The 26,493-nt window shown below is 38.3% G+C and overlaps 1 protein-coding gene and 1 long non-coding RNA gene across 5 annotated transcripts in view; one reads left to right on the top strand and one right to left on the bottom strand.

Moving 5' to 3' along the window:
* LTBP2 (latent transforming growth factor beta binding protein 2) overlaps window positions 1-26,493 on the bottom strand; it is a 184,549-nt gene that overhangs the window by 40,762 nt on the left and 117,294 nt on the right. Inside the window, exons 9-11 of the mRNA XM_074290027.1 lie at window positions 21,460-21,534; window positions 2,797-2,919; window positions 1,355-1,519 (exon numbers count right to left, since the gene is read on the bottom strand). Coding sequence (XP_074146128.1) covers window positions 1,355-1,519; window positions 2,797-2,919; window positions 21,460-21,534 — 363 coding nt within the window. The remainder of the gene's footprint in view (window positions 1-1,354; window positions 1,520-2,796; window positions 2,920-21,459; window positions 21,535-26,493) is intronic.
* LOC141556233 (uncharacterized) overlaps window positions 5,461-26,493 on the top strand; it is a 37,020-nt gene continuing 15,987 nt past the window's right edge. For 3 of the 4 annotated variants that reach the window (XR_012486478.1, XR_012486475.1, XR_012486477.1), the window contains exons 1-4: window positions 5,461-5,537; window positions 5,982-6,090; window positions 11,633-11,708; window positions 22,969-23,063. This is a non-coding gene — a long non-coding RNA (uncharacterized LOC141556233). The remainder of the gene's footprint in view (window positions 5,538-5,981; window positions 6,091-11,632; window positions 11,709-22,968; window positions 23,064-26,493) is intronic. The other variant, XR_012486476.1, reaches the window with a different exon arrangement.

Below are 26,493 nucleotides of genomic sequence, written 5' to 3'. Positions count from 1 at the left end.
TCCCCCTCCCTCCCTTCCTCTCCTTTCCTTTCCCCCTCCCTTCCCTCCTCTCCTTTCCTTCTCCTTCCTCCTTTCCTTTCTTCCTTCCTTCCTTCCTTCCTTCCTTTCCTTCCTTCCTTTCCTTTCTTCCTTCCTTCCTTCCTTCCTTCCTTCCTTCCTTCCTTCCTTCCTTCCTTCCTTCCTTCCTTCCTTCCTTCCTTCCTTCCTTCCTTCCTTCCTTCCTTCCTTCCTCCCTTCCTTCCTCCCTTCCTCCCTTCTTTTCCTTCCTCCTTTCCTTCCTTCCTTCCTTCCTTCCTTCCTTCCTTCCTTCCTTCCTTCCTTCCTTCCTTCCTTCCTTCCTCCCTTCCTTCCTCCCTTCCTCCCTTCTTTTCCTTCCTCCTTTCCTTCCTTTCCTTCCTTCCTTTCCTTTCTTCCTTCCTTCCTTCCTTCCTTCCTTCCTTCCTTCCTTCCTCCCTTCCTTCCTCCCTTCCTCCCTTCTTTTCCTTCCTCCTTTCCTTCCTTCCTTCCTTCCTTCCTTCCTTCCTTCCTTCCTTCCTTCCTCCCTTCCTTCCTCCCTTCCTCCCTTCTTTTCCTTCCTCCTTTCCTTCCTTCCTTCCTTCCTTCCTTCCTTCCTTCCTTCCTTCCTTCCTTCCTTCCTTCCTTCCTTCCTTCCTTCCTTCCTTCCTTCTTTTCTTCTTTCCTTCCTCCCTTCCTTCCTCCCTTCCTCCCTTCTTTTCCTTCCTCCTTTCCTTCCTTCCTTCCTTCCTTCCTTCCTTCCTTCCTTCCTTCCTTCCTTCCTTCCTTCCTTCCTTCCTTCCTTCCTTCCTTCCTTCCTTCCTTCCTTCCTTCCTTCCTTCCTTCCTTCCTTCTTTTCTTCTTTCCTTCCTCCTTCCCTCCCTTCCTTCCTCCACTTCTAAAATGAGAAAGTTGGATTAGATTAAAGCTTCTTAAACTGTGGGTCACAACTCATATCTTGTCTTATAAATGAATGTGGAAGTTGTGAAATTATGATTTATCAGTAAATGTTTGATCTGTTCACCCATTTTATATACCTACATGTCAGGATCATGTAAAATTTTTTTGGGTGAAAAGGGATTGCAAATAGAAAAAATTTAAGAAGGCCTCTCTAGTGACCTCTAAGTTCTCTTCCAATTCTTCATCTTTGATCCTGTGAGGTGAAAGAAGGATTGGTAGCCTTAGCAGAGCATCCAAGGGAGAAGGGATGAACAGCATGCAATCTCTTTCTGAGGAAGGATATTGTTATCCTTCTCAAGAAATGGCCTTCTCCTTTGTTTGAAGCTAGAGCTGGTGGATGTCCAGGGTGGAGTGGAGACAGAGGTCAGGGAGTATAGGGAATACACAGGGAGACGGTTACCTGAGCCAGGCAGGGGACACTTCTCACACTTCTTTCCCCATCCTTTTCCAACCCGGCTACAGCAGCAAATCTGCTTGGTGATCCTCTGGGTTAGGGGCAGTGTACATGTGCCCGTCCCTGCTGATCGGAAGCACAGCCCCTGCTCCATGGACACGGCTTTATCAGCTAGAACAGAGAAGGAATTCATTTGTCTCAAATGAACACGTTGGGAAATGAAGATGGTGATCGGGATCCCTCTTTTTGTAAGGGAGCAAGTTTCAGTAAGAATTTTCTGAGCACCTGCTCTGCTCCCAGTACCGTACAAAGTAGGTAACACGGAAGAGAAATATGCAGTCCTTGCCTTCAAAAAGCTTACATTTATTCTGAGTGGGGAGATCATAGTTACAAGAAACCATTCTAGAAGGCTGTGCCTAGGAACTGGTGAATGGATGTTAGTATTGTTTTCAGTTGTGTCCCATTGTCTGAGACTCTATGTGATGTGTGTGTGTGTGTGTGTGTGTGTGTGTGTGTGTGTGTGTGTACTAGCAAAGGTACTGGAGCAGTTTGTCATTTCCTTCTCCGGCTCATTTTACAGATGAAGAAACTGAGGCAAACAGGGGTAAATGACTCGTTCAGGGTCACACAGCTAGTGTCTAGTAAGACACCTCTTCCTGATTCCAGGCTCAGCACTCTATCCACTGTACAACTTGGCTGCCACTAAATTTTATGGCCTTGCTTAAAGGCTACTTCTTCCTTGGTGCCCCCATTGCCCAGCTGGAAGGGATCACTCCTAACTTCTTATTTCATGCATCTGAAACATAGCACATATTGCATTCTTTTATTGTAGTTGTGCTATCCCTTATCTTTCCCCCACCCGCATCCCTCTACCAGATGATAAAAGGGGCAAAGGAATTCTTTTGCTTGGCAAATCATAGGATCAATTAATTAATTAATCAATTTTGGGTTGAGGGAAGGTATTCATAGGGAGTCATTTGGAGCTTGGCTGGTTTTCAGGGGGGAAACTAGACCAGGCTTATATAACTAACTGTCTCTGACAACACCAAAAGAGGGCAACATTCTCGTTTTATTTGGCTCAGTTCCGCTTTTGAGAAAAAGTCCCATCCAGCCTAGTTGATACTGCTCTTCTGTCTGGTTGACCCCTTGAATATAGTGTGATCCCAACTGGCAATTCCACCCCATCCCCCACTCCAAGTCACTGCAAAGGGACACACAAGAATATATGTAAATGTTTGCATGTGTATGCCCCCCCATATGTAGAGCAGGGAGACCAATGTGCACACAGATTTCCACACTGGAACATAAGTAAACAGAAGAATGCAATTACAGAGACACAAAGTTACAAGTTCAGATGCACGAGAGGAAACAATGATGGGTGGGGAGGATGCTGGGCTCTGGGTTCTCAGAGAGCACCACCTCCAGCTCCTCCAGCTGAGGGCACTTACACACACAATGGCTTCGAGATGGGTCCAGCATGTTGCCTGGCTTGCAGGTGCAGAGATAGCTGCCCCGGGTATTCACACACTCGGCATCTTTGCACAGTCCCAGCAGAAGGCATTCATTGATATCTGCAACATTAGATTTTTTTTTTCTAGTAAGGGTATTTATTTTTAATACACATTGCTTTATCAATTATGTTGGGAGAGAAAAATCCGAGCAAAAGGGGGAAAAGCATGGGAGAGATTAAAGAAAACAAAAGAAGTGAACATAGCGTGTGATGAGTTACATTCGATCTCCATAGTTCTTTTTCTGGATGTAGATGGCATTTTCTGTCCAGTCTATTGGGATTGCCTTGGATCACTGAACCACTGGGAAGAACCAAATTTTTCATAGTTAATCATCACATATTCTTGCTGTTAGTGTGTACAATGTATTCCTGGTTTTGCTTGTTTGAGGAGAAAAAACATTAACAAGGTCCAATTAGCATAGAGCTCAGCTGACTGGTAGGAGAAGCTGAGCTGGAGGGGCACAACTATGATGATAGAACTAAGACAGGAGGGAACAAAAGGAGAGCTAGAAAGCAGATGACATAAGGCCCTTAGTTATAACCTTTTCCTTGCCCTGCCCCCTGGCACTTTCCAAGATGAAGAAAAGAGCCTCAGTTGTATCCCTCTGTCAGGTAAGCTGTGCTAGACAGAACATGATTTTTCAGCTCTCTTTGTTGCTTATTCTGTGCTGAACTACATTAGGAAGGCCGGTGGTAGCAACCACCTGGCAACCTTTGACTTAGGCAAATACTTATACCTGCCAACTCCCCACAATGAAACATGAACCACACATATATACACATACACATATAAACACACTTTGATCATCATGTGGGAAAAGGTGATGTAAGGCAAATGCTATTCCAAATAAAAATGATGATAATAGCTGACATTTATGTAGTGCTCACTATGTGTCAGGAACTCTTAAGCACTTTACAATTATTATCACATTATTGTGATGGATCCTCACAATGACCTTGGAAGGTAGGTGTTATTATTATCCCTATTTTACAGATTAGGAAACTGAGGCAGAGGCTGATTCATCTGGGGTCACATAGCTAGTTAAAAACCTAAGGCGGATTTGAATTCAGGTCTTCCTGAGGTCTATAGCCATTGTGCATCAAGTTGTCTCTCTCTATTTTCAAGTTTTCCCATTTCTCTATACTGAGTGTCAAAGTGTATAGTTTACATATGTACTCTTCCACCAAGTGCTAGCTGTAGTTCTCTTTATGCCAATTTTGACCTCATATATATACCACATTTTGGCACAAACACCAGCAATAAATCTGCCTGAGTCTCTAATGATTCCCTGTAGGATTGTAATCAATAGGTGCTCTTTATAGACATTCCTACAGCAGCAGCAGCTCTGTGGCCCCACCCCCACCCCCAGCCTTTTTTTCCTTCCTTCTTGACAGTAAGAAGTCAGATCTTCTAGTTTGTCCTTCTGTTTTCAGGTAGGATGTGCCTAAAATATCCATGAGCAATGGGTATGCTCCAGTGATGTGCTGATAAAATGCTTAATAACCAGCTTGGGGGAGGGAAGGTTGTGGAACTAGGGAAAATATCTTGGACACATTTTTAAGTTTAATCTGCATTATTTAACTGTTTTCTCAGCTATAGACAACCAACAAAACAATGAATCAAGCCCTGGTTTATAACTTATTAATTTACAATCAATTTATTGGAGTTGGTTCTAGAACACCCCTGGTGTGTTCCCTATTCTTAAAAAATATCTCTGGGGAATCAGCTTTCTTTAATCTAATTTAATTTAATTTAAGAAGAAGAAGGGAGGGAGAGAGAAGAAGGGAAGGAAGGAGGAAGAGGGAGAAGGAGAAGGAAAGGGAGAGAGAGGGAGTCAGAGAGAAAGAAAGAACAATTTTATTTCGGCATTAAAGGACACAGAAAAAACTTGCATCTTAGTTAATGAAGAAGCCTTAGTAACACTGGTTTTGTAACTTGTGGTACTGATGCCACGCCAGCAGAAGGCCAGAGTTTGTTCCTTCACATTCGTTGCTCTATTGTGTGTACCATGTTATTTTTAATAGACATCTCTCTGGCTTATTGCTTATTGGTACTCCACCTCACTCTCTCCGGTCCCATATTTCCCTTTTCACTGCAGTTTTTCTCTGCTGTTCTCAAGTCATTATGCCCCTTCCCTTGTCATTGTCATCCAGAGCCTTCCCTAGTGACTCTGACACTCTCACAAGATGCTATTATTGCTTATCCCTTCCTCAGTGGTTCCATGAAGTTCATCTCTCTTCCAACAGATGGTGCTCAATATCTTCTCTCCAGGGGACCATCTCTCAAGTCATGATCAAGAGAATTTTGCATTTTTCAGGAGAGAGCACCTCCAACTTTTTGAAAGTGTGTGTGTGTGTTTTACTATTTGAATCCACAACCTCACTCTCCAGTCAAAGTCTCTGCAGCTGGCTAAGGGCATGCCTCCTTCCTGCACTAAACCATCTGTGTTTTTCACTCTAGGTTGGTTGATGCTGAATCAGGCTGATTGCCTCCTCCCTCTCCCAGCATCATGGTAGTATGCCTTCTGCTCATATCAGCATATCCCACGCAGTTTAGAAGTTCTGAAGGACACTCCTACTCTCTCTCAATTTTTCTTTCCCTCTCCTGTCTTCCTTGGGGGCAGCTGGACTGAGTTATGCAAATTACCTCCCCAGATTCTCCAAAGAGCTCCAAGAAAGGTAGGGTGGAGAAGCAGAGCAATCAGCTGCAAACTGGTTCTATATAGGTTCTATGATTCAAAGAGTGAGGGGAACCCCATCTTGATGTATGTAAGTGTGTGTATATATACACACACACACACAAAACTTATATGATGGGAAAGTTATTTTTTATTATTTAAATTTAATTAATTAATTAAATTATTTAAAATGAATAATTATTGTAATTATATATAATTATATATACAATAGCCTTATGAAGTAGGTACTAATTTCTCCATTTTACAGATAATGACACTGAGGCACAGAGTTTTAAGGGGAATAACCCAGGGTTACATAACCGAATTTAAAGCTTTCGGATTCCAAGTGCAGAAGCCTTTAACGGACTTCTCTCCAGTCAGTGCTTCTATCCAAAATCTTTCCTGTTACAATATACTATTTCTTTTTGCATATTTATCTATGAAGAAGAAAATTAGCCGTCCACCAGACTTTATATGGAATCTCTACTGCCCTCATGTTTCCATATACCTGCTTCTTTGGATTCAGCATGGCTTATGAGGAGTGGAGCTCACAGGTAGTATGGGTCTAAAAGTCCCCCATAATCTTTTACAGGTTCTTCTGCAATAGGGCCATTAGTATTAGATTGTAGACTCCAAGAGGACAGGGAGTCTTCTTGGTAAGGAGCTAGAACATCTTCCACAGATAGGGATCTAACACATTTCTAGTTGATGGTGATTATGATGGCAAAGGTTTTTCAAGAGGTCTTTGCTATCGAGAGCTGGGAGCAGAGGGGAATATAAAGAGAAGGGAATTGTCCTCAATGGTTCCAAAGAGACCTTACTAATGTTTTAAGCAGATAAGCTGTTAATAAGAGCCAGCCAGACTTAATCAGAGCCACCTGCCCAGACCCTGCCCACAGACTCCTTGCCAAATATGTGCTTTAGAGCATTTGGCATCAAGCGCAAGGACGAGGGTTGAAAGATGACCTGGCTAGGGCACTAAAGAAAACCAGCTGCTTGGCTGAATCCACTGAAAGGAGGTGGGGGCCCTGGGGAGGTGCCATAGGCATAGGACTTGTCTTTGACAAGTCCTGATGGGAATGTAGCTGGTCCCAGAGGTGCAGAAGTGAAGGGAGTCTCTTCCTCCTGATCAGATTGACAGCTGTCCTGTAGAATTTGTTCCATGTGGGAAAGGTAGCTTTCCTCAAGGGAGTGTTACTTAGTAGTTTGGATTATCTGGGGGAGTTGAGAAAAAAGCAAGGCCATCTCTATGTCTCTGCCTTTCTTCTCATGCTCATACCTTTTGAAATCCTACCTATCCTTTAGTACTCAGAGCAACTGCCACCTCCTACAGAAAGCTTCTCCATTTCTCCTTGGCTGAAAAGTTGCTATCCTTCCTTCAACCTCACAGGACATTTTGTGGATGTCTGATGCTCTTGTATTCTATTTTTCATTTGACTTATTCAAGAATTATTGCATACTGATTGTATAATCATATATCTCTTTGAATATGTTGTGTTCTATTTTCTACTAGATTATAAGCTGCATGCAAGCAGGCACTAAGTTTCATTATTTATATCTTAATTAGTATCTCCTTAAAACAGGGCTTTTTAAACTTTGTCTGCAGTCTCTTTGACTCGGGTATACAGATATATAAAATAAGCATACATATCAAACATTTACTAAGTTCATACCCCCATACTCATTTATGAGATCCCATATGAAGTCATGACCCATATGGGTCATGTGGAGCTGGCTCTTAGAAGAAGAGAGGTAAGAAAGAAGGGAAAAGAAAAAGAAAGGGAAGCATTTGGAAGCACAGGTTCAGCATTTTTGGTGTCTTTGGAAGTTTGGAAGGACTATCATTTATTAAGCTGGCAAGTTTCTAGGAGACCAGGTTACTAAGGATCCTGCTTTCCTCCTTCTCCAAATGTTTAAAAAAAAAAAGGCCACTATCTAAGTGCTTGTTTGCTTTCCAGGTAACTCTGAATTTGGGGTTTGCTTTTGTTGCTCAGTAATGACCATCTCTTTGTGATCCATTTTTGGGTTTTCAAGGATCCTTGGAGTGATTTGCCATTTCCTTCTCCAGATCATTTTACAGATGAGGAAACTGAGATAAATAAGATAAAGTAACTTTCTCAGGGTCACACTGCTAAGAAGTATCTGAGGCCAGAACTGGACTTGTGAAGAAGAGTCTTTCTGACTCCAGGTCCTGCATTCTATCCGCCGTGCTTCCTAGCTGCCCTGACTTTGAGATAGGGAAAGAGGAATAAGTTCATCAGTATTTAACTTCTTCCAAGAGCAAAATCCTCAAGCAGTATTTTTTTGTGTGTGTGTGAATTCCAGCCTTTTGTGTCTAGTAGACAGTCTCAGTTGACATCCAGAGGGGGTTGCAAGCCTCTTGGATCACTTCCCTGCCAGGGCTCAGAATTCCCATTAATTAGCTCTCATTTTTCTCCCTCCCTCTCCCTATTCCTGTCTCTTTCTCCCTGTCCCTCCCTCCTCCCTCTCCCTCTTTTTCTCCCTTTCCCTCTACCTCTCCCTCTTTCTGTCCCTCTCCTTTTCCTTCTTTTCTTTTCTTCTTCATCTCCCTCTTTCTTTCTCTCTCTCCCTCTCTCCTCCCTTCTCTCCTTCTTCCTCTTTCTCCCTTTCTCCCCCTCATTCTTTAAAAACTACCACTTCCATTCTTCTCTTGTGTCAAAGTAGCACTCCTCCAGCCTTATATATAGCCACTAAGTTTGCTCTTCTCCTTGACTTCTAAATTTTCCAACACATAATAAGCACATAATAGGTGCTTAATAAATGTTTAGTGACTGACAAAGTTCCAGCCATATCTTCTACTGTACTCTCTATATCCTTCTCATTCCTCCCTCTGCCCACCCACAGTCCAACATTTCTTTGTGGCTTGGCAACCCCAAAGATAAAATAGGCTAGTTACCACAAGGCCTCTGCCAGGCCTCCAACCTGCTCTTGCAATTCATAGAAATGAAAAATCCTAAACCTAGAAGGATACTCCTGAAGTCATCCCAATAAGAATTGGTTTAATGGAGAGTTATAAGAGGTCTTCCTCATTTAATCTAAACAAACAAAGGCAGGACTAGGACCAATGAATAGCAATAATAGGCAGTCAGATTTTGGCAAAATATAAAGAACATTCTAACAATTAGAGTTATCTGACAACAAAAGTCTATTGAATGCAGTGGTGAGTTCTCTGTTACTAAAAGTAATCAGAAAGCGTCTAGATGGCCTAATGGATAGAGTATTGTTTTTTAATCATTTTTAAAGATGACTGATAATCTCATAGCATGACAGATTGACTCACTTGTGAATTAGATTTAAGTGAGACAGAGTTGTACAAAGTCTTGAGCCTCACTCTCTCTTCCAGAGCCATTGAAGTTCAGTAGCAGGACAGAAGGCAAGACACCTGGCAATGGCCAGGATGCAGAAGATAATCTTGGTATGCCAAAGGTCTGACCAAGTTCTTAGTGCTCTACAGCACATGTTTCAGCGGTCTCCATGGCCACTGGGACAAAATGTTCTCATCTGTCTATTCTGCTTTGGGGGAAATCTTCACATGCTTGGAGTAGACATCCCCCAACTCATCAATGGTTGAAACCTATTGGCTACCCTCAACTACTTTAGATCATCTGCCCAGATGTTTTGCTGGGTATACTATAGGTTCTTGGAGATATAGATGAGTGCTGAGTGCCAGGCAGGTGGACATCAAAGATGGATAAGCAGCCCTGAAAAGGGCACCAGAGGTGCTAGTAAATGAGGTCAGATTTGAACTTAGGAAGATGAATCTTCCTGATTCCAGTCCCACACTCTATCTACATCCCACCTAGCCACTGTGGCTATCTGTACGCATCCTATTTTGACACATCCTTCTTACTAAACTCTGTGATTTCTAGGCTGCTGAAATATTATGAATCCTAATGTATTCCTTCTAAATTTTAGTTTATCCACAGGTATTAATGATACAAGTAAGTAATGTTACAAGTAAGATTAGTCAGTAATCAGGTAATAAGCATTTATTAAGCACCGAATGTGTGCCAGGGACTGGACTAAGTCCTGATACAAAGGTAAAAATAGGCCCTGCCCTTATGAAGATCACATGCTATACTGAAAGAGACAATATGCAAAGAAACATTTACATAACAAGATATATATAGGGAAAGCTGGAGATATTCTCAGAGGGAAGGCATTAGCAATGGGGAGAAGCAGGGAAAGGTCTCCAGCAGAAATTGGAGTATCCTTGTCAAGTAATAAGCTCAGTTGTTTCTAGAATGTTAAAGAACTAATATCATACTCTGAATTTTGACACCTTGGGACAAAGCTTCACTCTCTCTTCTCCCTCACTAGTTTTCGTGCTTAACAAATGCTTATTGTATGGAAATGAATGGTGTAAGTGGTGTGTCCTACTATTAGATGTATTATTGTCTATACCAGTGGTTGCTAACCTTGATTCATTGTCCCTTTTTCAAAGTTAAAAAAAAAATCCCATGGAATCAATCAATACCTCTAAATCCAAGCACATGGTCATTTTCAGTCAACAAACATTTATTAAACACTGAAGCAGTATCAATGGGGATCGGTGGGTGGGAAGCAAAATGGAGCTTTATCCCAAATTTACCAAAATTTAGAAGGGATAGTATTAAAATTTATAGCACTTCAGCAGCCTAGAAATAACTGACTTAGTAAGGATAATGTGTCAAAATAGGAAGCAAAGAGGGAGAAGGACTAAATAGTATAGTGTATAGAGTGCAGAGCCTAATGTCAGGAAGATTCATCCTTCTAAGTTAAAATCTGGCCTCAGACACTTCTTAGCTGTATGACGCTGGGCAAGTAATTTCACCCTGTTTGCCTCAGTTTCCTCATCTGTCAATATCTGGAAAGGAAATGATATACTACTTCAGTGTCTTTGTCAAGAAAACTCTAAATGGTAATTCGAAAAGTTGTACACATTGAACAACAGATAGTATTCTCTTACACACACACTCAGGTCAGTTCTTCCCTGATTTCACCCTTCGAATTCCTACCATGGCAGGCTCCAAGTCTCCCCAAATCTCTGCTTTTGCACTCTCCCCACCTACAAATATTATTGGTTCTGGAATTGGTTCTGGTTCTGGAATCAGATTGACCTGAAGTTACATTTGTCCCAGATGCTAGCTGTATAATTTTGGGAAAGCCACTTAGTGTTTGTCTTCCTCAGTTTCTTCCTATAAAATGTAATGCTGATAGCACCTATCTTGCAGGATTGTTGTTAAAGATCAAATGAGAGAATATTTGTAAGGCATTTAGCATGTGCCTGGCACAAATAATGCTTATTCACTTCTTACTGTCTTAGTTATAACTAAACTATAACTCTATTCAGCACCTACTGTATGCAAAATGATCAGTCCTAAATGTCGTATACTTGAAATTTTCTAAAGAATGTTGTCCATCTTCCTCCACCAAACTTACTTTAATACTTGTCTAGTCCTTCCTGTTTGGAAATTCTTGCTTGTAGCTTACCCAAATCCTCTGCCATATTGTTGTTGTTGTCCAGAAATTTCAGTCATGTCTGATTTTTTGTGACCCCATTTGGAGCTTTTTTTGGCAGAGATACTGGAATGGTTTGCTATTTTCTTCTCCAGTTCATTTTACAGATGAGGAGCCTGAGGCAAACAGAGATAAATGACTGGTCTAGAGTCACATACTAGTGAATGTCTGAGGCTGGATTTGAACTCCGGAATAAAGAATCTTCTTGACTCCTGTCCTTTTTCTACCATAATCTTTTTTTTTTTTTTTTTTTTTTTTTGAGGCTGGGGTTAAGTGACTTTCCCAGGGTCGCACAGCTAGGAAGTGTTAAGTGTCTGAGACCAGATTTGAACTCGGGTCCTCCTGAATTCAAGGCTGGTGCTCTATCCACTGCACCACCTTGATGCCCCTTTCTACCATAATCTTGATGTACTTCTTTCCAGCTGACCCTGAATGCTTCACTTTCTTACTTTATAAATTTTTAAGAACTTATACATTTGGTTGAATTATTTTCTTCAATATATGCATCTTAGGAAACTATACATTTATTCCAATATTTACTGTTGCTCAAAGAATTTTTCCAATCCCCTGTTTTAGGACTACAGAACTAGAAGGCATCTTCCACCCACACAATAGTCCCTGTCAACATCCTCAGCACATTGCCTGTTATAGGGTAAGAACTTAGTAAATAATTATGATGGACTTATTCTGATGGGGGGGTTATAATAGCAATAATGGGCAGCATTTATATAGTGCTTGAAGATTTGCAAGATATTTTACATGTTATTTCATTTAATTCTCTCTCTCCCTCTTATTTATTTATTTATTTTTTGGCTGAGGCAGTTGGGGCTAAATGACTTGCCCAGGATCACACAGCTAGAAAGTGTTAGGTGTCTGAGACTAGATTAGGAGACAGAGACTTCAGGGCTGGTACTCTATCCGCTGCTCCACCTAGCTGCCCCTCATTTAATTCTCCAAGAAATCTTTGAAGTAGATGCTATAATTATCCCCATTTTACAGATGAGGAAACAGAGAAGTTAAGTCATTTATCCAGAGTCACATCCTGAGGCAGGATTTGAATTTAAGTTTTGACTTCTAGCAGTATCTATCCATTAGGCCACCATTTCCTCCCCCTCCTTTTTTTTTTAATTACCTCTAGTAACAGGGAACTCTCTACTTCATTCAGTAGTCTTCCACTGTCAGCTTTAATTATTTATATTTAATTTATATTGAGCCAAAATCTGACTCCCTATAATTTCTCTCCAATGGTCTTAATTCTTCCTTTGAGGGCAACAGAGAACAAACCCATCCCCCTTTCTTTCATGATAGACCTTCAAATATTTGAAAGCAATTATCATATCTCCCTTTAGTCCTTTCTTCTCTAGACTAAACATTCCTAGTTCTGAAGGCTTATATGAAGTGATACAGAGTGAAGAAAGCAGAATTAAAACAACAATGTACACACTGACTATACTGACTATGTAGAAAAAAATAATAAAAGCAACAAAATCTGGAAAAATATGTAGAAGAAAATGAGTTCAGCAGGGGACATTGAAGCAAACAGTTCATTTTTGTCAATGTCATACCAACATTAATATACACATTTAAAAATAAATGATAAATAGTGGTATTTATGTTCATCTTTTATTCCTGTTTGTTTCTGTTAATGATTATGAAGTTTGGAATACTTAAGAAGAAAACAAAACAAACATGACCAATTCCTTGCACCGTTCCTCATATGACATAGTTTTAAGACCTCTCACTCTCAGTTGCCCCACCCTGCTTGGATGTGCTCCAGTTAGCCAGTAATCCTAAAATACACACAATTTAAATGATGACCACAGTAATGTAGAAGGGGAAATTTTTTTGAAAGTTAAGAATTTTGATCAATACAATAAGCAATCTTGCAATCTTAACTCTAAAAGATCAATGGTGAAACATATTGTTCTCCTCAAAGAGATGATAGGCTACAAGTGTGGAAAAAAGATATATTAACTGATATAGACAATGAGTTGGTTTGTTTTACTTTACTATACAAGTTGTTTGTTATGGGGAGAATCTTTTATTAAGGATGAAAAGTGATATTGCTGAAAAAAATAACATTTTAAAAAGAATAGAAGGAAGAAATGAAGAACAAAGAAAAAGAGAGAGGGAGGGGGTAAAAGAAGAAAGGAAGGAGGGAGGGAAATAGAGAAGGAAGAAAGAAAAGAAGAAAGGAAGGGGGGGAAGAAAAGATGTAAGAAAGGAAGAATAGACCTAGATCATAGATTAAAGGCTACAATTGACTTCAGAGGCAACCTAACCTCATCCCTTAAATTTACAGATTAAAAAAAAAAAAAAACAAAAACAAAAAAACTGAGTCTTGGGGATGGATATTAAGTCACTCAATCAAGGTTATACAGGCAATGCATGTAAGTAACTGTTTGGAAAATAATAGAATAAGATGATTGAACCAAGGCCAGTTCCTTATGTACATCTTTTAAAAAGCAACCAATAGAAATGTCAAATTAATGGTCAGGGGTAAAGGAATGGATGTGAAAAATTTGAAAACAAAATCAACCAAAATAGAAAATGAGCAAAATGAAGATGAATACCAACAAAATTAAAAAAAAAAAATGGAACAACTGAATTATCTAATATATTAGAGGAAACACACATAGAGCAAGGAACAATGGATAACATTTCAAAGAAGCATTCTCAAATAGCCAAATGGAACATTCAAAGAAAATGAGCAAGATATAAGCATTAGTAAGGAAATCAGGCTTTTCCCAAGTTACCAATTATCACTTCATGGCCAAATCTAATGGCTTGTTCTCAGTCCTCATGCATTTTTTTTTTCTTTTTAGTCCTCATCCACTTTAACCTTTAACATTTTATGTGATACCTCCTCCAAGATACTCTCTCCTCTCTCTAGGTTTTCTTGGTCTTGTTTTTTGTTCTCTCTCTTACTTATACTCCCTATCTGACCATTTTTTCTCTTTTGCTGAATCATTATTCTTGTCAAATCCACTAACTATGGGTTAACTAAGGCTCTATCCTAGATATATTCTAAATATTATAGAACCCATTAGATGCTTTTCTCTTTACTTTCTGTGCTTTATCACTTGGCACATCTTATCCATCTTATCTCTATGCAAGTGATTAAAAAAATCTATTTATCTGTACAAACCTTGGCTCTCTCTAGAATTCCAATCCTACATCACAATTTGTTAGATATTTCAAATTTGATGTCCCATTGGAATAATGAACATAAAACACTAGAAACTAAATTTATCTTTTCCTTAAAATTATTATTTGGTGATTAATTGAAGTAAAAGAAGAAGTTGAAGTAAAAAATATGAGAGAAACTGAGGTTATGATTAAAAGATGCTAAAAATAATTGGCTTCAGACATTTATTAGCTGTGTGATCCTGGGCAAGTCACTTAATCTTCTTTTCTTTGATTCTTCATAAGTAAAAATGAGCTGGAGATGGAAATGGCAAACCACTCCAGTATCTTTGCCAAGAAAACCCCAAATGTAGTCACCAAGTGTCCGGACATGACAAACAACAACTTTAACAATATGGGGAGGAAATAATGCAGAAAGAAAATAGCCAATTACTTATTACAATGGGCAACACAGATCAACTGGGACAAATACTTCAGAAAATAATTGAATTATTAAAGAATTGAGAAATATACAGGATCATATTGTAGATCTCAAATATAGATCACAAGCAAGCTTAGGAATGCTGACGAACCAGAAAATATAGAGAAAACAAATAATCTAGATGCTAAATTCTAGAGTATCTACTAAAACATCCTAAAATTAGCCAACACAATATGATATATACAAAGAGTAAAAATCCATAGGGCTCTGACAAAGACAGATTCTGGATTCAGTGCTACTGTATGAAATCCAAAATTATAATGTTAAGGAAAAACATTTGCGCTATCAGAAAAAATACTGAAATCATCTACTAAAGAATAGTCATCATATAGAACTTCTCAATAGGGACAATGGACAATTAAAAGAACTGAAATATAGCATAAACAAAATTTAAAAGCTGGAATTTCTTCATTATCTACCCAATAAAACTCAGTATATGTATATATATTTTTGAGGCAAGCAATACACATTTGAAAATCTACCAGTTTAAAAAATTTGTAGAAAGAAATATTCAGTTCAAGGAAATCTTCCCAAAATAGCTAAGTCTTTGAGTCCCTTCAAAAGTACTTAAGACAATTCACACTTCTTAGAGTGAGATAAATCATTTGCTAATGCAACCCATGTGTCAACTAAAGGCAGATTAAGTTCAGTCTTGGAGACTTAATTGAAAATAGCATCATGGCTTGAGCCTCCACCAGAGAAGTGGAAATCTACTCTCTGGAAACATTTGAATTTTACTTGCTTCTCAATTATTCTAGTTAGTTCATTAGTTAGCAGCCAAAGCAGCCAATGAAAGCAGATATTTATTACAAAACAGATAAGGGTATAAATGGAATTGGACCCAAGTCCGGTAGTCAGGACCAAATTGCCAAAAGCAATAAGAAAAATCTGCAATGTAGGTGGAGGTGGAGCATCTTTGGGGGAAGACTGGATTCGTGTCTCCTCTCAGTCTTGGTCCTCCTTGCTTCTTGCTTTCTGTGGGAACACTACCTTTGTTACAATTCCATGGATCTTATCTTAGCTCAGAAAGCCTGAGGATGGGGTCCATTCTTCCACTGCTGCCACTGTCTGCCATGACTGGAATTCTCTCTCCTTCCTCATCTTTACTTCCTTCCTAACTTCCTTCAAGCTTTTCCCAGTTTCCTCCCAGTCTCAGAGCAGGGACTGATCGTTGCCTTTTTATTTTATTTTTGGATCCCCAGCATGTAGCATAGTTGTTTAGTCCTTTTTCAGTAGTGTTTAACTATTCATGACTCCATCTGGGGTTTTCTTGGCAAAGATGTTGGAGTGGGTTGCCATTTTACAGATTGGGAAACTGAGGCAAACTTAGTTAAATGACTTGCCTAGGGTGTTTGAGACCAGATTCGAATTCAGGAAAATGAGTTCCTGACTCCAGGCTCAGCGTTCTATCCACTGCACCACCTGGCTGCACCAGATACATAATAAGTGCTTAATAAATGCTTGTTGCCTGACTGCTACAACACTCACCTATTTTTGCTTTCATAGAACTTTTTGTATTTGCCTAGTATTAATCCTGTCCTTACAAGAAGCTTCTCTTCCACCAACTCTTCTCATTTCAGAGTGAAAGAATTTCATTTAATCACTACATTAACAATAAGAGAAAAACAAAAGGGGAGAAAAAGAGAGAAAATAATCCTCAGAGAAATCCTAGAGTAAAACTATTGTGTTTATAAAGGGGAGGTTCAAAATGAAGTCATCTGCCTAATTACCAATACTGAATGGAAGAACCAAAGAGCAGTTATAAGTTTGTTTGCTTGTTTTATTTGGAAAGGCAGTGAGGTACAGTACAAAGAACATGGAACCCCTTGCCTCTTCCTATGTGACACTGGGCAAAATCACTTGACTTTCCTAGACTTCATTTTTTATCTATAAACATGAAGGTTTTGGACTAGATGGCCATAAGATTGTTTCCAGCTCTAAATCTATAATCCTATTAAATGAAGCAAATTGAGATTAGCAGAACTGGATTCATATCCGCACACATTGGCTACAGCTATACATTAAAAAACAACAAATCTTAGGAGAGCCTCATGGAAATGAAAAGAGACAGAGAAAATTCATTTTTTCTTTTGTTCCATTCATTTTCTTGGTTCTGGTGAATGCTAAAGGGTCTATGTAATATTTTCTTGCCTACGTTGTATTTCATTGGGTTGCCTTTATTGTTGATGGCTCTTTAAGTTCATCATAAACTCTTCATTTATTTATTTATATTACATTTTCCCCAAATAGTATTTTATTTCCCCAAATACATGTAGATAGTTTTCAACAATCATTTTTGTAAGATTCTGTGTTCTACATTTTTCTCCCTCTCTCCTTACCTCTTCCCTCCTAAGATAGCAATCTGACATAGATTAAATATGTGCAATTCTCATCATAAACTTTTTAAAAAGGAAGGATGCTCTATCTCTCTTGAAATATATTATCCTTACCTCATCCCCCGACCCTCAAATCAGGACTTTGCCCATGGCTGTGATGTCAATATATGAGACTCAAAACTGCATGGGGATAATGTCACGCACTTATCCTTTACTGCCACCCCTTAGACAGTACGGCAATAATCTCTCCAGGAGAAGAACCAGAAATATCCACCCTATACTTCAGGGTACATCCATGAGGTCAGGACCAGTCAACACTTAGTCCTGCTGCGTTGGTTCTGGAAAAGAATGCAAGCCAACCTCTAATGTAAAGCAGTCTCTTGGCACTTCTCTTTCTCAGACTCCATTTCCCAGCTCCACAGCCAGCAGAGGGGGTCTCAAATGCTTCATGCTGAATAGGGACCTGGTTTCCATCAGTCCTGGTGCCTTTGCCAGGCACTACCAAGTGGGGACTGTTTACTTTCCCGCATAGCGGCAGATCTGGGGTCTCAGACAAAGCCCCAGAGGTTGGTGATCCAGATCCTGCATGTGCACAAGAAATCTCCTCCAGGGCACCAAGGCCAAGGCAAGAGTGCCAACCTTGTGGGGAGGCAGAGACAGAGCCAAGGATAGAGCCCACAGTGCCAAAGTCTCCAGGCTGCTTTGGAGCTTAATAACTATGAAAGACTTGCATTCTCACTGGTTCAACAGGCTAACTATTCCTTTCTCAAGGAGCATCTACTCTGTCTGCATACAACTGGGCATTTAGCTACTTCTCTGGTCCCCAACACTGGCCTTTTTTATCTATCAAGAAAAGATAGGATAGTGGATATAATTCCTCACTATGAGTTTTACCTTGCCTAAGAAAACCAAGTCATTATCTTTAGAGCATTAGCAGTCTGCCACAGATCTAGACATACTCAGGATGTGGTCTCTGTTTTGCTATCCTTTCTCCATTCCCAGTTTCATTTTTTTTTAACAGTTCACAGTCAGCATTTCAGTGATGTAATTTATATTGAAATATATAATAGTTGACATTTATATATTTTATTTAGTTTCACAAAGCTCTTATTTTTAAATAGGTATATTCCTCTTGGGTTATACTAAGAGAGCTATATTATCTATGACCAGGGGCATGATAGTTCAATGATAATCTGTTGCCTGGGTCAGATTACATTTAGAATATTGTATGGGGCAGTTAGGTGACACAATGGATAGAGCACCAGGCCTAGAATCAAAGATCTAAGTTTAAATCCAACCTCAGATATTGACTAGCTGTGTGACCTTGGACAGATCGCTGAATTCTGTTTGCCTCAGTTTCCTCATCAATGAGTTGGAAAAAGAAATGAAAAACTAGTCCAGTATCTTTTTTTAAAAAAGATTATTTAGTTTCCAATTAATTTTTTATCTATTTATCCATGGCCCTTTACTACATGTAATTTTTATTGTATTATTATCTAAAAAGGATGCATTTGTTATTCCTGCCTTTCTGCATTTGATTGTGAGTTATGCTCTAATATATGGTCATTTTTTTGTGTAGGTGGCATGTAATACTGAGAAAAAGATATATTCCTTTCTAGTCCCCATTCAATTTTCTCCAGAGGTCTATCATACCTAACTTTTCTAAAATTCTAATTATCTCCTTAACTTCTTTCTTATTTATTTTGTGATTAGATTTATCTAATTCTGACAGAGGGAGGTTGACCTTCCCCATCTCCAAAAAAAAAAATGGAGATGCTATTTCTTCTTGTAACTTATCAGTCCAGTAACTTTGGCAAGAAAGTGCCAAATGAGGTAATGAAGAGTCAGATATAACTGAACTATAACTATATACAAGTCACTGTGTTAGGTTCTGGGGTATACAGATAAAGAAGAAGAGAGAAAAAGCTGGTTTTGGTTTTTGTTTGTTTGTTTGTTTTTTTAATCTTTCCGTGGCAGTTAAGTGACACAGCATATAAGAGTGCTGGAGTAGATTCCAGGAAAATGGAACTTCAAATCCCATAACAGTCATATACTATTTGTGTGATTCTAGGTAAGTTACTTATCTCCTCAGACTCAATTTCCTCATCTGTAAAATTAAGATAATAATAGCACCTACTTTCTAGCACACTAAGATCCAAGAAGATAACACACAAAATGTTTTGTAAACCTCAAAGCACAGTGCGAATACTAACTATCAATACTCTGGTGCAGCAGGAATATGTTGGAGTCAATGAGTACCTTATTAAGTTTTCAGTACAAATCTCGAAAACTGGAAATCAAGGAGATTCAGTGGAGAGAGCACTAACACTGGAGTCAGGAAGAGCTGAGTTCAAATTACACTTATTAGCTGTGTGACCCTGGGCAAGTCACTTAACCGTGTTTACCTCAGTTTCCTCATCTATAACATGAGCTGGAAAAGGAAATAGCAAACCACTCCAGTATCTCTGCCAAGAAAACCTTAAATGGGGTCATAAAGAATCAGATATGACCAAAAAATCACATCTAGAATACAGTCTATTGAATATTGTGAATTTTATTCTGGATACCACATTTTAAGAAGGATGTTGAAAGGTTGGTGAGTGTCCAGAGGAGAACCACCTGAATGTTAGAGATCCTTATTATAATATCATACAAAAATAAACTGAAGCTACTAGAAAAAAGAGGAGACATGATATCTACTTCCAAATATATTGTCTTATGGAAGAGGGGGTGGATTTGTTATATGTGGCACAAAAGAGAAAATCTATGATTAACAGATAGAAGTTCCAAAGAGGCAAATTTAAGTTGAGGAAAAATGCCTAACAATATAGGTTGTCTCTGAAAAGGGGAGATAAGTTCTCCCCATGTACACTTCACCACCACCATTGGAGGAGGTTGAGCATAAGTGGGATGACTACTGAAAGAAAATGTTGCAATGAATATGTGAAGAAGCCCTCTGAGATCCTCTTCAAAGCTGAGATTCTGGGATTTTGATTTTTAGCAATCATGTTTTCCATCTAAGGCTTCTTTGAGATGATTGTCCTACATAGGTCACAAATCCTTTTTGCCAATTACTTTTTTTCCCTTTTCCCCTTATTATCTAACATTTCCTAATTACAGTTCAAATTTTTTTTTAAACATTCATTCCTAAGAATTCTGAGTTCAATTTTGCATGAATGTTGAAAACTATTTTTGCATGTATTTTGAAAATAAAAAGCTATTAAAAAAAGAAGAATTTTGAGTTCCAAATTCTCTCCCTCCCTCTCCCCATTGAGAAGGCAAGCAATGTAATACTAACTTTACGTTGAGATCATGCAAAGCATAGAGCCAATTACTTTTTATAGGAAAGCAAAAAATAGAATTTCCTTTACCTCTTTCCTTTATGCACACATACTACTACATATTCTTCACATGTAGTCACTCAAATATGAACCCTCAGGATGCCTCCCACCAGCCCATCCAATCACTCAAGTTCTTACTTTAGTCTCTTGGAATGACATTATTCTCTAGATCTGATCAGGTCTCTTTATTCTGTTCCCACTTTAGCCCTCATCCATCCCAGATGTGTAGCTCTCCTTTTTTAAAAAATTTTTTAAGGCTCTTTTGCAGAGTTTCTAACTGGATAGGGAGTAAGGGAGGGCAAGAACTAGCTTTTAATAAGAGGATTGAACCCTTCTAAAAAGCTAGGGTAAAGTCTCAGTATTTGTCCCATCAGCTATAGACCAGGGGATGATAGAAAGAATGATCCAAGCAACCATGTTTTGTTCCTTAACAATCAGAGTAGAAAGCTTCTGATTATTTATTTATCTTCACTAGGGAGCAGAAAATCTAGATCCAGAAAGCCTAGTCCATGAACAATAGACAGGGAACACCTAAATCTAGTTAAGGTTGTGCTTGTCAGATTATTGGGGGAAATCATTCAGCAAATATCTTGTCTGATTGTTGTTTTCAAACCCTGTCCTTTTACCTGAATATTTCTTCCCCCCCCCACCCCCCCGCCCTGAGGCTGGGGTTAAGTGACTTGCCCAGGGTCACACAGCTAGGAAGTGTTAAGTGTCTGAGACCAGATTTGAACTTGGGTCCTCCTGAATTTAGGGCTGGTGCTCTATCCACTGCGCCACATAGCTTCCCCCTTGCCTGAATATTTCAACTTTAACCTTAGGTAGATTAATTCTTTTATTTTTGAGTGTTACCCCCTGCATTCCTCTGAACTGCTTCCCTACCTCAATTCATAACCAGAATTCCATCAAATTACCACAGAACCCAAAGCAGCTGTGATTTAGGGAGCAATACCTGAAATCTTCCAGTTACTAGAAAATGTATCATGTTATTATATCATTGTGGAGATGAGGTCAATGTGTCTATATCATCAGCTTTCAACAGTCTTCTTCTTATACCCCATTCTTCCTACAGACTGGAACTTTTTAGTCCATCCTTACCTTGACAGTGCGTATGATTCAGTCTCTTGTACCCTTGGGGACATTCCACTTGACCATTTTCAATTACTGGGGAAGCTGGGGAGCAAGAAAATAGGCTTAATTAAGAATACTCAATTCTGAATTCATGTTATATATATATTGCAATACAAACTCAGCTATTTCTATGATAATATTTCTCTTCTGAGCTTTGGTCCCACAAGTCTGATTAACTGCTGGACATCTCCAACTCAACATGTTAAAAATTAAACTTGTTTAAAAATTGAATTAATTATGTATCCCTCTAAACTATAAGTTCTTTATGTGGGGGTCTGAATGTCATAGGTTTTAAAATATTTTGATAACTATATTTAAGTATAATTTATTTTATTTGTAATTTAATATATTTTATGCATTTAAAAACATGGATCCCTATGAAGCAATCCATAGATTTCCAAAAGGAATTAAGAATGCCTGGTCAAACTTTTTTCTGCTAACTTTTCTGTTTTTGTTGATAGTATCACTAGCCTTCCAATTACCTAGCTGTATATTTAATCCTTCACTCACCCTCAATTCTCCCCTCCTTCATCACTACTGAACTGCCAGATCTACTCAAATGTCAATTATCCCTCAATATCTCTTGTACCTTTTTCTTTTTCTTTCTGAATATTATAACCTCCTTAACTTAGGCACTCATCACCCCTCAGCTTCATAGAACTATGAGAAAAAATTTTGCCAGGGTTCAGAGGACTTGGACTTAATTAAATTTAATTTAATTCCTAGCTCTGATAGTATTAACTGGGAAGTTCATTTAAGTTCCCCGGTTCTCAGTTTCCTCCACTGTAAAATGTAGGGGTTGGACTGGATGCCTTTGAAGACCATTTTAGATCTATGACCCTATGACTCTTCTAATAGTCTCCTAACTGGTCTCTCTGTATCCAGTTTCTCAGTGTTTCAATATACTCCATATGTCGCTAAATTGCTGTTCTTAAACCACAGATCTGACTATGTCATTCCTACTCAAAGAACTTCAATTACTCCATTGCCTTTAGGATAAACTATAAACTTCTTATTTTGGTTTTTAAGCCTTTCTCAATTTGGGTTCAGCCTGCCTTTCTCTTCTGTTTATATCCTCCCCTTTATGATCTCTACCTTCCAGCCAAACTGGCATAGGTGCTCTATTCTTGATATGTGTTTCTGACTCCAGGTACCATCTCTGTGCTTTTGCAAATGGGCTGCCCTCTGTGCTTCAAATGATCCCCTCCTCACCTCTACCTCTTTTCAAGGTTCAACTCCAGTACCCTCTCTTTCAAGAAGGCTTTCCCCTTTCTCCCAGATGTTAGTCTCACTCCTTCTACATTCACTTTGCATATATACTGTATTTACTTGTCTATGAGCATGTTGTATCTCCATTCCCCTTCCCCTTTCCCAGTAGAATGTAAGCCTTCTCTTTTGTATTTTAATCCCGAGGGCATAGTATGTAGTCTCTGGCACAGAATATGTACTTAATAAATGCTTGTTTGATTTATATAGGAAATTTCAGCAGTGGCCAGGAGCTGTCCACAGTTGGAACTCATAGAAGAGAGAAAGAGAAGGCTGAGTTAGATTGAAATGTTATGACTCAAAAGGTATAAGTAAGTAGACTCATTGCACTGAGTGAATCAAATTGGGATAAACAACCTTTTTTTTTTTTTTTTTTTTTTTTTTTTGGCACTCAAACACTCTTGGATATCTAGTTCCTTAAACTCCTTTCTAACTTAAGACCACCACTTCCTATTTTGCTCTTTGCACAGTAGCAGTTTCTCACATTGTTGATTGTGATATTTTTTCTAGACTTTGGACAACTGTCTTGCCTCTGGCCCTTGCCCCTCTGTAATTGTATAAAAGTCTGCCTCATGTGACTTTCCCCTTGCTTCTGACTCCACTGATCCCAAAAGAATCTATACGCTGAAGACAGTTTTGCTTAGATATATGCTTAGGCATATTTAGATATGCCCTGCCAGCATCAAAACCCCCAGCATGATATCATCTGAGGTATAAACTTTAACCTTATTCACATGTGGAGACAGAGGGAACAGTACACTATAGGAAAGCAGCTAATAGAATTCCATGTACCCTTTTCCTCTTCACACACCTCCTACTACATACTCTTCACATGTAGCCATTCAAACAAGAATCATGAGGAGAGAAAGGAGCTGTGATCTTTTCCCTAAGTAAAGTGCATAGAAATAGTATGCTATTTTAGGAAGCTCAAAGAAACTGTATGTTATTATTACTGGTATATTCAATGCTATCAGTAATTCATTAATTCAAGAGACCCATATATGCAAAAAATGTTTGTGGCAGCCCTAAGTGACTGCCCATCAGCTGGAGAATTACTGAATAAGTTATGGTATATGAGTGTTATAGAATATTATTGTTCTATAAGAAATGATCAGCAGGATGATTTCACAGAAGCCTGGGGAGACTTATATGAACTGATGATAAGTGAAGTAAGTATCACCAGGAGATCATTTTACATAGCAACAGCAAGATTATAGATTGATCAATTCTGATGAACATGGCTCTTCTCAACAATGAGGTGATTCAGGCCAGTTCCAGTGTTCTTGTGATGAAGAAATCCATCTGCACCCGGAGAAGGGACAGTAGGAATTGAGTGTGGATCAAAAAATACTATTTTTACTCTTTTTGTTGTTATTTGCTTGCATTTTGTTTTCTTTCTCATTTTTAACTTTTTGATCTGATTTTTCTTGGGCAGCATGATAATTGTGGAAATATGTATAGAAGAATTACACATGTTTAACATATATTAGATTACTTGTCATCTAGTCAGAGGGGTGGAAGGAAGGGAGGGGAAAAATCTGGAATGCAGAGTTTTGCAGGGGTGAATGCTGAAAATTATCTATGCATATGATTTGAAAATAAAAAGCTTTGATTAAACATATACACAATTCTTTTAAACATATTTCCACATTTATCATGAACAAAATCTAACTTTAACATAAAATTCAAAGTCAAGAAAAACTCTTGGGAAATGAGCCAACAACAATAATAGCAAAAAGAATTTGACTACCAAAAATTACTGTAGTAGCAGGGAAGACCAAGACATAAACTCAGAAATAGACAACAATGTAAAAAGAGCTAGGAAAAAAAACAAAACCTCAAAGAAAAAATGTTTATTGGGCCATTTGGAAGAGTTAAAGAAAGGGATAAAACCGGTAGAGGAAAATCTGGGAAAAGAAATGAGAGTGATACAAGAAAATTATGAAAAGAGAATTAACAGCTTGGTAAAAGAAGCACAAAAAAATACTGAAGAAAATGATACTTTTAAAAATAGAGTTGGCCTAATGGTAAAAGAAGCACTAAAATTTGGTAAAAACAAACAAACAAAAAACAGAATTGGCCAGATGGAAAAAGAGATGCAAAATTATTGTGAAGAAAATAATTCCTTGAAAATTAGAATTGGGCAAGTAGAAGCTAATGGCTTCATGAGACATCAAGAAACAATAAAACAAAATTTAAAAATGAAAAAAATTGAAGAAAATGTGAACTAGCTCATTGGAAAAACAACCAACTTGAAAAAGAGATTGAGGAAAGATAATTTGAGAATCTTTGGACTACCAGAAAGCCATGATCAAAGAAAGAGCTTAGACATCATATTTCAAAAATAATTATCAAGGAAAACTTCCCTGATATCTTAGATTCAGAGTATAAAACTTAAAGTTGAAAGAACACACTAATCACCTCCTGGAAGAGATCCTAAAATTAAAACTTCCAGGAACATTATAGCCAAATTCCAGAGCTCCTAGATCAAAGAGAAAATACTTTGAATAACCAGAAAGAATTAATTCAAATATTGTGAAGCCACAGTCAGGAATATACAAGATTTAATGGCTTCTACTTTAAAGGATTGGAGGACTTGGAATGTGATATTCTGGAAGGCAAAGGAGCTAGGATTACAACCAAAAATAATTTACCCAGCAAGACTGAGCATAATCCTTAGGGGGAAAATAGAGGAGTAAAGGGAAGTATATAGAAATAGTATTTTCTATCTTAGGAAGCTCATGCATGTTATTATTACTGGTATATTCAATTCAATCAATAATTCATTCATTGAACATTTATTAAGAATCTATTATGGAAGAGGTCAAGATGGTGGATTAGGGGCAGCCATCCAGCTGGATTCTCTTAATATTCCTTTCTAAACAATTTTAAAACAATGAATCAAACCAGATTTTGAAATGGCAGAGCAATCAAATTCCTGGTGAAAAAGCAGAACTGAATAGAAAATTTAATATTCAAGCAGAGTTGATTTGAGAATGGAAGAGGTAGTAAAAATAGAAGAGATGTAAAGTTAAATTTCAATTATTCAAGCTAAGGGAAAGGAAAAGAGGTGGAGCTAATTCCAAATAATGAAAAATAGAAAAGATGTTCCTATTTACCTTTAATATACAATAAAAAAAAATCACTCAAGAATGCACATACCAATGTTCATCCCCTCAATAGTAACTGAGTTATAATTACAGATAATATTAATATTTGTTCTTATTTTCTCCAAAACTTTTCTACTCATCACAGGAAGAAACCAGAACTATTCTCAGTTAAAATTCTGAAATGTCAGAATTCTCTAACAATTCTTGTCAGAGAAAGGGGCTTGGTTCAGTTAGGTAAAGAGCTATGAACATCAAAAGATCATCTAACCAGCAGGAGGAATACAGAGAGGCCTGGAGAGACTTAAATCAACTGATGCTGAGTGAAATGAGCAGAACCAGAAGATCACTGTACACTTCAACAACAATACTGTATGAGGATGTATTCTGATGGAAGTGGAAATCTTCAACATAAAGAAAAACCAACTCACTTCCAGTTGATCAATGATGGACAGAGGTAGCTACACCCAGAGAAGAAACACTGGGAAGTGAATGTAAATTGTTAGCACTAATATCTGTCTGCCCAGGTTACATGTACCTTCGGAATCTAAAGTTTATTGTGCAACAAGAAAATGATATTCACACACATGTATTGTATCTAGACTATATTGTAACACATGTAAAATGT

This window comes from Sminthopsis crassicaudata, chromosome 2 (genome assembly GCF_048593235.1).
Source record: "Sminthopsis crassicaudata isolate SCR6 chromosome 2, ASM4859323v1, whole genome shotgun sequence".
NCBI lineage: Eukaryota > Metazoa > Chordata > Mammalia > Dasyuromorphia > Dasyuridae > Sminthopsis > Sminthopsis crassicaudata.
This window is presented reverse-complemented; position numbering and strand designations above follow the sequence as displayed.